The 17,553-nt window shown below is 41.3% G+C and overlaps 1 protein-coding gene across 1 annotated transcript in view; it reads left to right on the forward strand.

Moving 5' to 3' along the window:
• LOC127452519 (glutamate receptor ionotropic, kainate 3-like) overlaps positions 1-17,553 on the forward strand; it is a 221,813-nt gene that overhangs the window by 160,003 nt on the left and 44,257 nt on the right. Inside the window, exon 11 of the mRNA XM_051718017.1 lies at positions 13,929-14,152. Within this exon, the coding sequence (XP_051573977.1) occupies positions 13,929-14,152 (224 nt within the window). The remainder of the gene's footprint in view (positions 1-13,928; positions 14,153-17,553) is intronic.

A 17,553-nucleotide genomic window follows, 5' to 3' on the forward strand; every position in this document is an offset into this window, starting at 1 on the left:
GCAGCCCTACATGCATACAAGTTAGAGCCCTTTACATCAACCGTTAGCTGTTAGCATCTGACTAACACTTAGATGCGGTGTGAGTATAATGTGTTAAACCACTCCTCTCTCTGCCCTCCTCACTCTTGGTTTCACCCTCTGTTTGAGCTCTCATATGCTTCTCTGTCTCAATTAGATCGGTCCTTCCCCATATACTTTGGGTTTATTTGTGTTATTTTTATTTTTATTTTATTCCTCTATTTTATTTTGTTTCATTTATTTACTTTTGTGTTAGCCTGAATATCCCTATTCAGCTAAGTTGAATTTAATTAAATTAGAAATTTAATTAAATCAATTTGTTTATTCATCTTTCCTTTTATTTTTCTAGAGCTATAAGGACATTCTACTTTTACTTTTACCTTATTTTAGTTATTTTAACATCACCATCTTCCCTCTCGGCATAGGATTACAGTAGTTCTAGCAACCGATGTTTCCATAATGAGCTATAAAGCTTATTAGTAGCCTAATTCCTGTCTCTTCTCTACCCCTCCTCACTCCTTAGCGCCAGGCCTAGTACATGGAGTACGGTTACCATTCAATGCACTCTAGGCCCCGTAGAGAACTAGAAACACTTCCTATTGTTTCTGTTTATTGACCTTGAGGTGTTTGATGTGTCCCTGCCAGCTTAGCTAACAGTCCCCCTAGGATTTATGAGTCTACTGCAGCATCACTCGAACCAGTGACACCTGCTTAGCCATATCTCCTAGCTTGAACTAAATAGGGAAAACCATCCTTTCTTCCTTTCTCTTTCTGATTTCATCTTATTGTTTTATTTCAGCTTTGTTTTATTTGTTACCCTCATAGTGACCAAACCTGTGAGAACCATCAGTATTTTGAGTAATAGTTTGATGACATATGTAGCCCCAGACATTAGCTGACCCCCGCTTACAGCCTGTCAAAAAAAATACTCAAACCTTTTATTTGTGTTCACCAACATAAAATCTTAGCACCCTGCCTTACTTGCTGCCCCACATCAGCTATTCACACCTTACACGGCCCACATAGCCGTTCCCCCCACACAGATAGCTTACCACCTCTGTATGAACTTGCATTTGCCTTTGCCATTTCTCTCTCGTGTTCCCACAAGTGTGCCAGCATGCCTCAGACATCCAGCCCTGCCACCCACCAGGACCCCCTGGAGAGCCGACAGAGCAGTGTGATGGACATCTTTCAGCCCAAAGCAGCGAACGACCTGCAACGGCAGAGAAAGAAACAGCGAGATGGCAACACAAGCGGACGCCCGACACCCAGCCTGAGCCGCAAAGTGCTGACCAGAATCATCTTCTCCTTGGCCCATGCTCTCACTGGCCTCAGACAGGAGGTAAATGAACTAAAGCTGCAATTCACAGAGTTCCACAGTGATCCAACCCCCACTCAGCAAGAGAAAGCACAGGACAGATGCAAGGACCCTGACAGAATGGAGCAATAGAAGGAGATCACCAGTCTTCAGGAGGCTCTGACAGCTGCTGGACACCGATAGCAGCTGGAGACACCAGACAGGATTTGGAAAGAGAACTGTTTCACATAAGGACACTGTTAATAACAGCCAGTATGGAACTTAAAGAGAGAGACGCTAAAGCTAAGGCCCTTAAAGGTCATCTGTGTGCAGCCAGAGCTGAAGTCCAAACCCTGACTCAACAATTCTGCAGCATCAAAGAGGAGCTTAACATGGTCCAAAAAGAACTGAAACAGTCCTACCAACTGCAAATGGACCCCACAATGAAAAGTCACCCTGCTGAACTTCACATTAGCAGAGCAAACTCCCCCAGCCCTGCACACAGGCACAAAGGGGGGAGGAGCCAGAGCCCTCTGCTTAACACTTCACCAGCCAGTTTCCTGAAAGCCTCTGCAACCACAAAAGGAAAAAGGATTAATTCAGACAAACCCTGAAACAACATGTTTAGTGACACTCAAAGACCTCAACCGAATGGCCAGAAACATCCCTTCATTCGCACTAGATCTCGCAGGAGAACACGACGTCCACGCTTACCTTTGAGACACTGACTTTCACCTGCATTCTTTGACCAGTGTGAACCACCCAGATAGACTCTATCTGCTCTGGATCACTTCCAGCCCAGAGTTGCGACGCTTTCTGGCTGCCAGGAAACATCCAATCAGATTACCAGCAGCTGAAACAAGCCATCATAAAGGAATTCTCAGACCCAGAGTCTGAAAACGGACTGAGCACTGCCCTAGACACCAAACGCCCTGTTTGGTGTCTAGGGCAGTGCTCAGTCCGTTTTCAGACTCTGGGTCTGAGAATTCCTTTATGATGGCTTGAAACTCCCTATGTTTACTACCACAGACTCAGATGAGCATACTTCGGAGCTCGCAACAAACCTGGGATGGAGGAGGACACCAGCTTCAAGAGCTTTTTCCTCCGTAACCTCCATCCTATTGTAAGTCACCATTTACGCATTAGGGCCTGCCCCCACACAATGACTGTTCAACAACTGCTTGACCTGACACAGAAGGCCTTTAACAAACACAAGGCCTCCTCAAAAAGGGTTTGTAAGACCCCAGTGATTCTGAACGGCAAAACCCAGAATCCAAAGCTGGCACAATGCAAGACCCTTCAACAAAAAGCTCCTAGCCAGCAGAGGGCAGAACCGTCACCATGGCAACAGACCCAGGTACCAGACCAACCACTGGAAGGAGCCATGGAAAAGAACAACCTCACCCTGCAAACACCACAGGACGCCCCACAGCAGTCTACAACAACATCCTCCACCACACTCTTCACACAGGTGCCAAACAGAGGCTGCACAAAGACAGCAGGACACGCATACTTCTCAGTTACAGGAGCTGCTGACACTAGCAAAAGAGCTCCTTGAACAGAACTCACCTGAGGAGCACTAGGAAGAACAAACTTCCGACTCCTTGCCCAGCACAACTGAGGCAAGCTCAAGTCGGCACAGCTGCTAGAGCAGAGTGACACTGCAGACTTCAGATGCCTTGTTACTGGGCACAGAACCGAGGGTGAACGACCACCTGCTGCCCTCTTGCCACCAGTACTAGAAACTCTATTCACACTACACAACTCACATAACCACTTTATGCAACCACAAACAAACACCTGTCCCAAACGAACTGACTTCAGGATGACAGGTGACACTGTCAAGGCACCTGCTGCCTCGACACCTGCTGCATAAGCCTAGGGACCTGAACCTTGCTACTGTCTACACCATCCGCCATGGCACAACCACCACTCCAGGAGGCACAAACAACCAGGGAGCCCACCACAGCCTTCCAGCCTTGTGTGCCGGATGTGTGTCTGATCTTTCTGCACCTTTGATGTCACTCGCTGTTGTCTATAGGATGGACAACAACGTTCGAAAGGGGGGATGTATGAAGCATCTGGACCAATCAGACACACAATTATTCATTATTTAATGAATAATCCAACAGATGTCTCAAGACCATAACAAGCAAAGGTCCAAGTAGTCCCAAGCAGACTCCGAGATGTCTGCTCTCCCACTGATCATTATCAGCTTTTACTCCCCCTTTGCTGACACTGGTCCAGCAACTAGTGGACCCCAGAGACATTCCAGGTGGGGGAAGGTAGCCACATGCAAAAGCAAAGGAATGTGGGGAGAGTAACTCACTCCATTCCCCCATAGGAAAGACACATAAAGCCCATAAAACAGACTTTTCTTCATTAATTTATAGATAAACTGTTCTATAAATGGTACATGCATATCCCCAGGACAATGTGTGTATGATTATTACTGTCTCGTATTGTGTCTTTTGTACTGTATACCATTTTATGCATGCTTTATGACAGAACCACTAGATAATGTAAAATTATTGGTATCATGCTTCCTATCAAATTAATCCTTGTGTGACGCCCTGCATATTGGTGTATATCACCTCCTTATAGCATGCATTGTATGCTTGTTATATTAATCAGAGCATAAAGGGGCACAAACTGCCAGCTTACTCCAATCATGCAAATGAGTCAGCTTCCAAACAAAGGAACTTTTCCCACTGGAAAATAGCACCTTTATCATTGGTCAAGCCAAACTCAAGAGGAGTGACCTCCCTCAGGAGTTAAAGGGCACTGTCGGAGTGACCTCCCTCTCTCTTCCTTCTTCTCCAGGTTGCTTTTCATGTGGGACCGGAAACACCCGGTCCGACCGCGAGGTCACGGGCCGGCAGGCCTCAACACATCAAGCCATGTGTAACTTCCTCAAACATAGCACTTCACATTCTTCTGTGGGCATGGGACAATGTACTATCTCTATGAGCCATACATGTTCGGGGCCAGCTGAAGATGGGGGCGGATCTCCTAACCAGACAGGGTCTGACACCTGGAGAATGGACATTACATCTTCAGATTATGGAACAAATCTGGAGGAGGTTCAACAGAGCGGAAGTGGACATGTTCGCATCGAGCGAGATGTCACACTATCCCCTCTGATTTTCTCTCTTGCCCCCGGCACCACCGGGCAGCGATGCGCTGGCATATCAGTGAACGAGAGCACGTCTTCATGCATTCTGCAGAGGGTTCGGGAGGACCAGGTTCAGCTTCTGTTAGTGGTGCCGTACTGGCCATCTCAAGTATCGTTTAAGAGAGTCTGTGATTTGCATGCCCTGTTGGTCAATCCTTTGTGTATGGATTTTGCACCAGGGTATTCAAATTTGTGTTAAGACCTCGTTTGGGCTATTTGCCCAAGGTTATTTCTACATCATTTTGCTCGCAGACTATTAATTTTCAGGCTTTCTCTCCTCCTCCATTTGAGTCGGAGGAGCATGAATGGTTACATATGCTTTGCCCAGTTTGGGCGCTGCGAGTTTATGTTGACCGTACTAGCCAGTGGAGTAAGTCAGAACAGCTGTTTGTGTGTTTTGGTGGCCGCAAAAGAGGTGTTTGATGCCATGCAAGGTTCGGACGTGTGAACGGCAAGCTCTGCGCACTTTGTTAGTTTTGATACTTTTTGTCATAAACCGTTGAGATTCGATACACCCTGATCCATAACTGTTCTAGGAAGACAATATGTCAAAGAATTCAAAATCCTCGGGCTCTGGAGACATTAAAAGACACTTACGTGCTCAAGCTGATGCCCCTCCGGAGGCCTTGAGCCAGGGAGTCGATTTGGTCAGAGAGGTGAATGAAATTCGGCGACAATTGTTGAACGCAACAACAATGCTGACGAAGGTCGTTGCTGACTTGGAGGATCTTGCTGCAATATGTCGATCGATCACGGCCATGGAGACGAGATGGTTACAAGAGTGGTGGATGTTAAGAAATGGATCAATTATCTGGAGTCATCGGAGAGGGAATTAGCTGTTAATCCGCTAGCGACAAAGGTGGATTTGGAGCGTGTATATGGAAAATCGTAACCGGCAGAATAACATCTGAATTGTTCGAATTCCTGAGGGAGCAGAGGGTCAGAATATGGTGAAATTCCTGGACGGGCTCTTTCCGAATCTGCTTGACATAACAGGCCATAAGCTGGAAATTAAGCGAGCTCATAGGGTCCCGGCTCGGCGATCCGCTTAGGGAGACAGGCCCTGATAAATTCTGGCCAAATTTCTGAGATCATCCAATAAAGATCTTGTGTTACACGAGGCTAGGAGTAAAGGAAGGCTTTCTTGGAAGAACTACAGCATTTTCTTGTTCCCAGACTTTGCGAATTCGACAAGAGAGAAACTTGATCGATTCAAAGAATGCAAGAAATTCTTACATCAATGGAAGGTTGCTTTTGCACTGATGTTCCAGGCCAAATTGAGAATAGATACTAAGGATGGCCGTAAAGTATTTACATGTCCCCAGCAAGCAATGTCCTTCATAAAGTAAATGATTGAGTAAGTTATTTGTGATTGTCATGTTGCAGCCAAGCGTGCCTGACTCACTGAACATCCACTTGATCATCCGAGGTAGCTGAGTGCCTTTTTTGTTTCTTTTTGTGCTGGTTCTGCCTAGCGGCTGGAATTTGTTTTGTGTAGCAGCACTCCTTCGGGAGAGTGTTGTGGATGAATCTGCATGTTCTTTGTGCTTATGCCTCCTGTTGTTTGGAGTTTGTTTTGTGGAGTATTTCTTGCAGGACATTGGAGTGATTGGGTCATTTGTTGCACTCATGTAGCATTTGAATGGGCCGGCTCACATTTGTTTGACTGTCCGAGGAAACTGAGATGTGGATGAATCTACAATTTTTTTTTGTGTTTATCCTGCCTATTCTTTGTTTTATAGATTATCTTCTGTTGTGTAATTCTGTTTTACAAAAGTTTTATAGAAACATTGGACTTGAGCAATCCGACAGTAAAGTTGTCGTGGGGGCTCTCGTAGGCGTACATAGACTGTTTGAGTGTAGAGGGATGCGCACGGTTTTCTTTTTTTTTTTTTTTTTTTTTTTTTCTGGGGGATGTTCGGGGTTTGATTGTTGCTCTAATGTTGGAATGTGGTCTTTATAATTTTCTTTTTGTCACACAATCTATTTTTTCTAATATGTCATAATGTCAAATGTTAGTATGAGTGGATTGTCTCTCTCCACGTGGAATGTGAATGGGTTGCGGCACCCCATAAAAAGAAGGAAAGTTATTTCTCTTCATAAACGTCAGAAATATGATACAGTGTTTCTTCAAGAAACACATCTTTCCCTGCATGAAGCTGAAAAATTTGGGAAGATATGGGGTGGACATGTTTTCTTTAGTTCTGGCTCAAGTAAGAGCAGGGGAGTCATTATACTGAAAAGTAAGCAGCTACATTTCAAATGTCTCAAACAGATTAAAGATAAATTAGGAAGAGTCATTATTGTTTTAGCAGAAATTCAGGGCAAAGTCTAATTTTGGCTAATATTTACACACCTAACGCTGATGATCAATGCTTTTTTATAGATCTTGAAGGGATTTTGAAAGCCGCTGGCACCCCTCATGATATAATAATGGGAGGAGACTTTAATCTATTGATGGACTCAATGGTCCTTAATCATAGAGAAGCAAAAGTGTGTATACCCCCTAGAGCAACACTGATGCTTCACAGGATGTGTAAAAATCTTGGCCTTACAGATATTTGGAGACTTTTTGAACCCATCCGGTAGGGACTATAATTTTTTTTCATCAGTCCATAAGATTTATTCTAGAATAGATTTATATATATATATATATATATATATATATATATATATATATATATATCTAAGTCCCTCATTTCATCTGTTGTTGACTGCTCATTTGGAAACATCTTAGTCTCAGATCATGCCCTGGTGAGTTTAGAGGTGTTGCCACATATGGAGAAAAATAAATCATATAGTTGGTGCTTTAATGTTTCCCTTTTGCAAAATCCTGAATTACAAAAAGTGTTAAATGTTGAAATCAATGTTTATATGGAGACCAACTGGTCCTCAGTATCCTCTGTGGTTGTGGCTTGGGAGCCACTCAAGGCAGTTCTTAGGGGTTGGATCATACCGTATGCCTCATTCATCAAAACATCCAAAGTACGAGAACTTGTGGAGTTGGAAGGGAATATTAAAAGTGCTGAGGCAGAGCTGAAGCGCCGAATGTCATCTGATGGCCTCAGAGAATTGACCCGATTGAAATACAGATATAATACTATTTTGTCGTGGAAGGTGGAGTTTTGGCAATTCAGGGCAAGACAATCATACTTTGAGTCGGGGGATAAAACAGATAATCTTTTGGATATATATATATAAAGCAGAGAGAGTCTTTTTCTACCATTTCCTCAGTGAAATCTGCTGGTGGTGAAATTTTTACCTCGGCCATTGATATTAATAATGCTTTTAAAGAAAGCATTAATCTCTATAGTATCATGTCATCATCTACTGATGAAGATATTAGAAACTTCGTGGAACTATTAAAAGTCCCTTAACAGATGAATGAGCAAAAAGATTCTCTTGATTCTGAGATAACCTTGGAGGAGCTTGGTGAGGTAATTAAGGACTTGCCTACAGGCAAGGCTCGGGGGCCAGATGGCTTTGCCACTGAGTTTTTTAGATCTTATCCTACAGAATTGGCTCCACTTTTGCTAGAAGTTTATATGGAATCATTAAAGAATGGGAAGCTTCCGCCAACCATGACGCATGCCCAGATCAATCTGATTCTTTTTTTTTTTTTTTGGGGGGGGGGGATTTTTCCCCTTTCTCAACCGATTTGGAATTCCCAATGCACTTTTAAGTCCTCATGGTGGTGTAGTGATTCGCCTCAATCCAGGTGGCAGAGGATGAATCCCAGCTGCCTCTGTGTCTGAGACCGCCAACCCATGCATCTTATCATGTAGCTTGTTGAGCGCGTTGCCACGGAGACATAGCATGTGTGGAGGCTTCACACCATCCACCACGGCATCCACGCTCAACTCACCACACGCCCCACCGAGAACGAACCACATTATAACGACCACATGGAGGTTACCCCATGTGACTCTACCCTCCCTAGCAACGGGGCCAATTTATTTGCTTAGGAGACCTGGCTGGAGTCACTCAACACGCCCTGGGATTCGAACTAGCAAGATAGCAAACTCCAGGGGTGGTAGCCAGAGTCTTTTACCACTGAGCTACCCAGGCCCCGATCAGTCTGATTCTTAAAAAGGACAAAGATCCAAGCAAGTGTAAGAGTTACCGTCCAATTTCCCTGATCCAGATAGACGTTAAAATATTGTCAAAAATTTTGGCTAACAGATTAAGTTATGACATCTCTTATACATATAGATCAGGTGGGGTTTATTTGGGGCTGTAGGTCTACTGATAACATTAGGCATTTCATCAATATCATGTGTTCAATGGCAAATGATCAGACTCTGGTTGCTGCCATCTCACTTGACACCGAAAAGGTGTTTGATATGGTAGAATGGGATTATCTTTTTAAGATTTTGGAAATGTATGGGTTTGGGAATACCTTTATTGGATGGATTAAGTTACTTAATATACACCCTGTAGCGGCGGTACAATCAAATGTATTAATTTCAGATTACTTTACTCTGGATAGGGGCATCCAGCAGGGTTGCCCTCTTTCCCCATTATTATTGTTCTGTCTTGCCCTGGTACCATTAGCAGCCGCGATAAGAAAGGAGGATGATTTTCCAGGGGTGATGGCAGGAGGTGTGGTGCATAAGCTTTTGCTTTACACAGATGATATTTTATTATTTGTCTCCAACCCTACTAGATCTATGCCTTGCCTCCACAGAATTATTAATTCCTTTTCTCGGGATACAGAGTTAATTGGTCTAAATCTGAAGCTTTGGCTCTGACAGCATACTGCCCGATAACGGCTTTTCAGCCAGGCACATTTCAGTGGCCCAAACAGGGTGTAACAATTTGTGAAAAGGAGGATTCTGGGGCTGGCTTGACAGAACACGTAGACATTTATTGTTGCGCTTTTCAGTTGCACACAATAAGGCCAAAAACGTTTGCTTTTCAGCTTCACTACACATAATCTCTGTTGGCTTTTCAGCTCAACACACTACACACAAATAGCTTCACGCATCTCTCTGTCCCATCTGCCGCTATCTCTTCCCCTTAAGTACTCCCGCCACCCCTGGCTGGAACGCGAGACCAGTGTGGCACGTAGGTGAAAGGCATTCGCCACTTATCTTCCCGGCCTCACTCTGCCCAGATGCCACTCGGCTCCGCCCTGCTCACCACACATGGCATTAAGTATTTGGGTATGTTATTCCCAGCAAATTTGTTAATTTTGACCCTTAAAAAGGTTTTCGAGCGATGTGGGCCGGTGGGCTTCATTACATTTATAGATGATTGGGAAGGTTAATGTTATTAAAATGAATTGTATTCCAAAATTCAACTACCTGCTATAGTCTCTCCCTATAGACGTCCCCCTCTCTTATTTCAAGCAATTTGATAGCGTAGCTAAATCCTTCATTTGGAATGGTAAGCATCCCAGATTACATTTCAGTAAGCTGCATAGGCCGATTGACAAAGGTGGGCTAGGCCTACCCAAGAATTTATTTTATTATTATGCGTTCGGTCTCAGACATTTGGCTTATTGGTAACTTCCACCTGAAAGAGCCCCTCCCTGTTTTTGTATTGAATAGGAAGTTCTTGCCCCATTTCACCATTGCAAAGCCTTTCTATCAAACAAACAGGAGAAGTTAATTTACACCCCGTTATCTCGCATTTGCACTCGGTATGGACAAAAGTGTTCAGAGTGTTTAATTCGGACATTTATTTAAATGTTGCCTCGAGCATATGGCTGAACCCAAAATTGAGTATTAATTAGTCTCCTTTCTGCTGGTCAGAGTTGATTGTGAGGGGGGTTACTGCACTCCGTGACCTATATGAGAGCTGGGTGTTGAGATCCTTTGAAAATTTGGTTCAACATATTGGGATTCCCAGATCTCAGTTCTTTAGGTATTTACAACTGTGCCACCTGCTGTGTTCTATTTTTGGGAGTTGTATACATCCCCCTAAAGCGGCAGACACTCTGGGAGGGGTGATTACTGCTTTTGGAAAAGGTCATGAGGATTCAGTGTATTACTCCCTGCTAATTCAGAGTCTGGGGGACGGAGCTTTAACTTCTATCCAGAGACTATGGGAGAAAGATTTAAACTTGGTATTGGAGGAGGGAGAGTGGGCTAAGATTCTAAGAAATGTCAAATCTGCATCTAGAGACGCAAGGGTGCGCCTTATGCAATTCAAGATTTTACATCGATTCTATTGGACCCCCACTAGATTGCATAGGCTTAGTCTTAAAGACACACCCACCTGCTGGCCATGCCAATCAGAAGATGGAGACATAACCCATGTCTTTTGGTGGTGTGTTAAGATCCAAGAATTTTGGTTGAAGGTTCAGAGTTTTGTGTGTGACGTATTAGGCACTCAGGATTCATTTTACCCCAGAGTCTGTATTTTGGGGCGATGGGGCGGTCATCGATGTAGAGTATAGACACATAAAGTGTTGGGTCCCAACCAGTGTCATGATCGCCAGACAGATATTTTTAAGGGGATGGAGGTCAGCTGGAGCGCCCTCATTTCAGAAGTGGTGCTTGGAGATGGGGAGGGTGGCGGCCTTTATAGAAGGGTCATTTAGAAGACTGGGGAAATTGGACTTGTTTTTGGGGAAATGGGGCATATATCTGGCATTTCTGGAGGGCTGTTGGGGAGGGGCAGTGAGAAAGAGGTGTAGTTGTCAGTATGTGTGATTATGTATATACACTACCGTTCAAAAGTTTGGGGTCACTTGCCTGAAATGTTTCTCATGATCTTAAAAACCTTTTGATCTGAAGGCGTATGCTTAAATATTTGAAATTAGTTTTGTAGACAAAAATATAATTGTGCCAACATATTAATTTATTTAATTACAAAACTAAAATTTTATTAAAAAAAAAAAAAAAAGTTTTTGAAATGGATGACTTGGACCGAATAATTACGAAAAGCAGCCACTAAGTGCCCAACATATAGATGGGAACTCCTTCAATACTGTTTAAAAAGCATCCCAGGGTGATACCTCAAGAAGTTGGTTGAGAAAATGCCAAGAGTACATTTCTGCAAAATCTAGGCAAAGTGTAGCCACTTTGAAGATGCTAAAATATAACATTATTCCATAGTTGTGATGACTTTACTATTATTCTAAAATGTAAAAAAAAAATAATAAAAAAATAAATAACATAAAAATAAAGAATGAGTAAGTGACCCTAAACTTTTGAACGATAGTGTATGTTTTGTTTTTTCTGTGTTTAATGCGTGAATCAAAAAAAAATTGTTAATCAAAATAAATAAATAAATAAATAAATAAATAAAAAGCACTGCATTTTATTAAATAACGACTAAATAAGAAAAGAAAAAGGCCATAGCCCAGACTGCAGGACAGAACGAACAACACAAAGAATGCCAATGCAATTTGCAGTCCAATCATCAGGACGGGTCACAGAATGAAATGTAACAGCGGTCTTGTGGTAGAATGAAGAAAGGACATCAGGTTATGATGGAAAAGCTCCATTCAATGATGGCTGGATTGCAGTATTTTGTAAGAGCAGAGTCTGAACCCCTTTGCGAGTTTAATCATGTTAGGGGGAAGGGTGCAGTGAAGCGTGCACCAAGCATCTGGTTTCATTAACCTCCTGTCCAACCCAGGAGAGAGGGAAGCAGGGTAAGGCGATGTAAATGGTGACCTTCTAAATATGCAGCCAGACATCAGCGAGTGAACGCCTTCCTGCTCTTGCGATTCATAGAGAGAGAGGGAATGGAATAGCAGACAGAAAAGAAACTAGGCCACTTGTTTCAACAATTGAGTCACCTTGGCAATTCTGACTTTGAGTCTCTGGGGTGTGAATTTGCCCATGTTACTGAGAGTGATAGACTGCTTTGTATGCTGTCATATCAATATTTCTCACAGTGGTGACAATAATAGAAATATACAGTGTAAATATATGAGGGCTGTCAATTTATTTAAAAGTAATCAAATTAATTGCAAAATCATATATAATCAATGTTTTAGCAAGTGAGGAGACTCATACACAAACAAATATAAGCAAAAATGCTGTAGCCAGAGGGCTCTGGGTGTGCCAAGGGAAAACAGGGTGCACAAGAACTAAAGTGCAATAAAGTGAAGTTATACAACCATTCCATTCATTTCTTTTTAGCTCTATTTGTTTTTTCTTGGCCTGTGTTTGGTTAAAATGACTTTAACAAATTAACAGCACTTTTATCAATGGAGTAGTCCTGTTTAGTCCTGGAATCTGAAATTCGGTCATGATTTGGTTTTATTATTTTGGAGCAATTCATAATTATTTTCCAAAATATGGTGAAGACACAAATGTAAATGGAGGGACAAATTGCACTATCTGGGACCATCGACAAAAATACACCAGGTTTTAGACTCAGTGGCTCAAATAAATCATTCTGGATTTTAAAAAATCAATGTGTAAGCATTGTGTCGAGTAAAAGAAAACATTTAACGGTGGGAAGATTCAAAATTTTTACTGAATATTCTTTGCATTTAGGGAGTATAGAGGGGTTTGGTTCATCTGTGACTGCCCTGTAAATGTAAACAGAAACATTTTATTTTAAAGTTTATACCCCTAGTATTGAAAACATGTCATTTTATTTGGGTTGGGACATTTGTGGGTGGCAGTTGTACACCCTGGCACACCAGTGTGATACACCATGGCACTGACCAGCAGATGTGAGATTTAGCAGCCGGTGGTGGGGAGTGAAGGATAATTGCCTACACGAAGCTGCTCGGAAAACCGTTACCCACTAAGACACAACGTTTTGTGGCGGATGGTCACTGAATTTAAAGCAATCACGTGAAAGCCGCAGAACTAGAGAACATCCTCAAGAACATTCCTGCGGTATGGACATAACGATGTGTTTTCCATTGACATTTTTTTATATTTACATTGTATATGAATTGGTTTCAAATGTTGTTTCAAGTCTGAGTTGTGAGGAAAATTGGCCAAATGTTGGTAGAGACATTTCCGATTTTCAGAAAGTTGTTAGGGATCCTTCTCTACCATCCCTGCTTAAACCTTCGCCTATGGTCATCAATAAAAATGTTAAAATTATTACTTTTTTTTTTTGTTATAGAAAGTACAGCATGTAATTGCTCAATTTGTACACCGTCTAATAGAGTAGATACCTCCTTTCTTTAAAACTTTAATAGCTATTGTGCTTTTTTTTCAGATAATTGTGCTGTTCAGTTTGTACTAATTTGCCCTTCAGATATTGTGCATGGTGCCATTTACAGTCAACATGAAAATGACATTGTTGTGTAATTTGTTCAGTGCTCGACCAATGGTGTTGAATTGGGGGCGGGACTATATGTTTTTACAACCAATGGAAATGGGCAGAGTTTTCTGGAATCTGTTTGAAAACAGTGTGTATTACAGTAGAATATTTATAGACTTTAGACTGTGTCTGTTCCATGTTATTTGTCTCCAAAAAATTCTTCAATCTGATGTTTTGTTTCCTGTCTTCCAGAGAGCCGATCTGGCCGTGGCTCCTCTCACGATCACATTTGTGCGGGAGAAAGCTATCGACTTCTCCAAACCCTTCCTGAACACTGGTATCAGCATCCTGTACCACAGACCTAACGGCACCAATAGCGGCTTCTTCTCCTTCCTCAACCCCATGACCCCTGACATCTGGGTCTACATCCTGCTGGCCTACCTGGGTGTCAGCTGTGTGCTCTTTGTCATCGCCAGGTGAGCAAAACCCCATTTAAACATACCTTGAAATGATTTCCTTGAATTCACACAGAAACACACCAAAAGTAAAAAAGTAATCAGTTATTAGAGGTGTTTGCTACAGCAAGCATCAATATTTCTATAGCTTATACTTGTGTTTAGAGATTTGAACAAACCCCTAACCCTATGTATTTGTAACTTGTACTGAACACTTTGTGCTACCGACATGATTGATACCTCAAATCTAACAGCTTCTTGAGGAGATGTGTAATATTACTTTTGTAAGCAACTGGACATGTGATTTTGACTTGTTGGACATTAAAGTGGACGACAAAAGTCTCAATGACTACATAGAAGTTGGGACCAGAGCCAGATCTAGAGACCAGAATATCATAGAGACTTAGAGGAGGGCTCTTTTGACTTGGTCGAGTAAGCAACCACCTAAAAACCATCCAGAGCACCCAAGCAAAACCATAGCAAAACACTAAAACCACTCTGAATACCTTAGCAACTGCATACCAATGACAACTGAATTAATGCCACTTGGTTTGTTGTCTTATATAGTGCAATGCAATGCAAGTGTGGTTTAAGTGTCTAAATATATTTTGGGCCACTGTAAATAATGTTTCAATGTCGAGCATAAAATCTCTAAACTAGGTTGATTAGCTGGCACAATCTTTGTGAGGTTTAAGGGTGCAAAGCAACACTGCTCTTAAAATATACAATTATATTGAGAAGATAAAAAATGGTTAATGGAATACAAATAAAAACTTCAGATCTTATGCTTCAGTCAGTGTGTAATAATAGATTTTCTTTCCACCATCTTTCTGGTCTTATCTTCCCAACAAACATCACATTAGTCAGGTGTCAATTGTGTGCGAGTTAGCGCTTCAAGTAGTTCAATAAAATCTATGCTTACAACCAAAGAAGAAGATAAATAGACTTATTCTTAATTACAATCACAGACAATATACAGAAAATTAACTTTGTCTGACTTTCTGTACTTGAATAAGATGAGTAAATACCCAGTATACATGATACTGTGGAAGAGGACAAATTAGTCATACTAGCAGTTTCATGTTGCCACTCAATTATTTCCAATATGTTAGCTGGATTTAAACAATGAGATAAGTCAGTGGCTCACATAGCATGTGGGAACTTTATTCATTATCAAGGCTATTTTCTGAATTTCTCTGACTTGAAATTTAGAAGCTTGACAGGTGAAGTGTCTAATTTTGTCGATGTTAAAATACCGTCTCCTGTGCCAGCTTATTATGCAGAAATATGTAAGCCATTCCTGGGTTGACTTCGCAGACGATCATAAACACTGTGGCTCTGTTTGTTTGAGCATCCCGACCAACCTGATACAGCAACACTGGCTCAATCAATGACATGAGTTTGGGGCGGGACTATATGTCTGTCCAACCAATGGCAGATTGGGGTAGTGTTTGAGAAAACTTTCTGAAAACAACTACTATGTAAGGAATAGCATAGTACCTTGATACTCCTTGTATTTCTGCTTTATATACAGTAGATATAGTAAGAGTAGTATGGCAGTATGTTATGCCAAATGTTTCTGGCTGGGAGTCTATGGCAGCCCATTGAACCATATGGTAAAAAGTTGTAAAATTTGGCCTATTGATATAGGAGAGTTAAAATATCCTTGTAGTGAATTCAGAGTCTCTAAATCAAACACTCTAGCGCCACCAACAGTTCAACATTTTCTAAAAAAAAAAAAACTTTTTTTGAAGTCCTCCTAGGCTGTACATCGGATTATCATGGAATTTAGTGTGTATCATCTAGGGACACTCGTGACAAAAATGTATCAAAAGCTTTATGATAGACCACACCGTTCTCATATAATGCTATAACAAATTTGACAGCAAACATGCCACAAAGGTTGTAAAGCTATTTCTTGGCAACACTTTGGCATATTGAAATGAAACTTGGTCAATGTTGTAGCCATCATGTCTTGAGGGTACCTAAGCAGTTTCGGCACAATGCCACTTTCCGGTCAAGAAATATGAAAATGGTTAGTTTTGTCTATAACTTCTTTTTGCATAAAATCATGAGATTTCTTGGGGCATACAGAGTTAAATGATACCCAGTGTTCCAATGTTGGCCATATTGGGCATTGGCCATTCTGAAATTTGTTGTCAAATGTTATATTTTACAAAAAGCATTGCTCTATAATTACAAAACTTGGTATGTGTCATTGACACCATGTCCTAAAGGTACCTAAAAATTTGGAGCCCAGTGGTAAAAAAATATAACGAAAAGTTTAAATATGCTTATACATTTTAATTAGTTTGTCTTATTGTCATAAGTCTTATTGTCACTGGTCTCTTCACATTCCTTGGGTTACGGCGAATAAAATGGCCAATTTTACCATGGTTGGCCATCCTTCCCATCCACCATTTTAAATTGAAAAGAAAACCTAGTTTTTTAAACTCCACCTACAGCTTTCATAGGATCTTCCCCACATTTGGGTCAGATAATCTTAACAAACATGCTAGCAAAAAAGTTATTTAAAGCTTTTTGATAGGTCAAACCATTCTCGTGTATTATGTGTTGACATAAAACTTTGTGTAGCATTGTGACAATGCCCTGATATTACTATATACATTTGGTGACAGTGCCACCTATTGGTCAACATTTATAAGCAGTTCTACTTATGACTTTTGAACCACATTGATTATACCATCTTTGGTGATCATTTTAGGCAATGAAATATTATTGTCATTGTTGCCGTTGGTTTGATTGGTGCTGTAATGGCTGCCTATAGCAATGCTTATTTTTGCTATTCCATATGGTGATGCCAGTGGCATTTAAATAAAACCCTCAACCTTTAAATACTTCTATTTAAAATGCTTATGTGGACTTGTTTTGTGTTTAATATAAAGAGAGTGAAAGAGTTAACAGGTGTAAAATAAAAAAAAATTAAAAAATTAAAAAAAAAATTTTCCCAGGCCAAACAAATGTACTCATGCATAGTCATGCAAGGTGTCATCTTCTGCCAATTTCCTGCTGCGGTGCTTGTGCTCTGCTAACAAGTCCCCTGATGATACCTGTGTCGCTCATCTTAGGAGGCATCTGCTTTAAGATGTTCTTTGTACTGTAGATGTTATTAAGGGACAGCTGGTATAAAGGAACTTACAGACTGCAGTTACTTGAAGTATCTAGAGTTAATAGTTAATAGTTCAACAAGCTGTTGAAATGAGCTGAGATTGTTCGCCCTTGCCACTTGAGAGAAATATCCTGAAGTGTTTAAATGCAGCTTCTTCCAACTCTTTTGAAGAGCAAATAGCATTTTGTACTATTAACAGTGTGAAATATTAAATCTCACAGCATATAAAGCCAATAAAGCTTAAACAAATTTCTGAAGAATATGTTAGTAGTGCTTGTCCAAATCTTGCCGC

The sequence above is a fragment of the Myxocyprinus asiaticus genome, chromosome 15, assembly GCF_019703515.2.
Source record: "Myxocyprinus asiaticus isolate MX2 ecotype Aquarium Trade chromosome 15, UBuf_Myxa_2, whole genome shotgun sequence".
Classification (NCBI taxonomy): Eukaryota; Metazoa; Chordata; class Actinopteri; order Cypriniformes; family Catostomidae; genus Myxocyprinus; species Myxocyprinus asiaticus.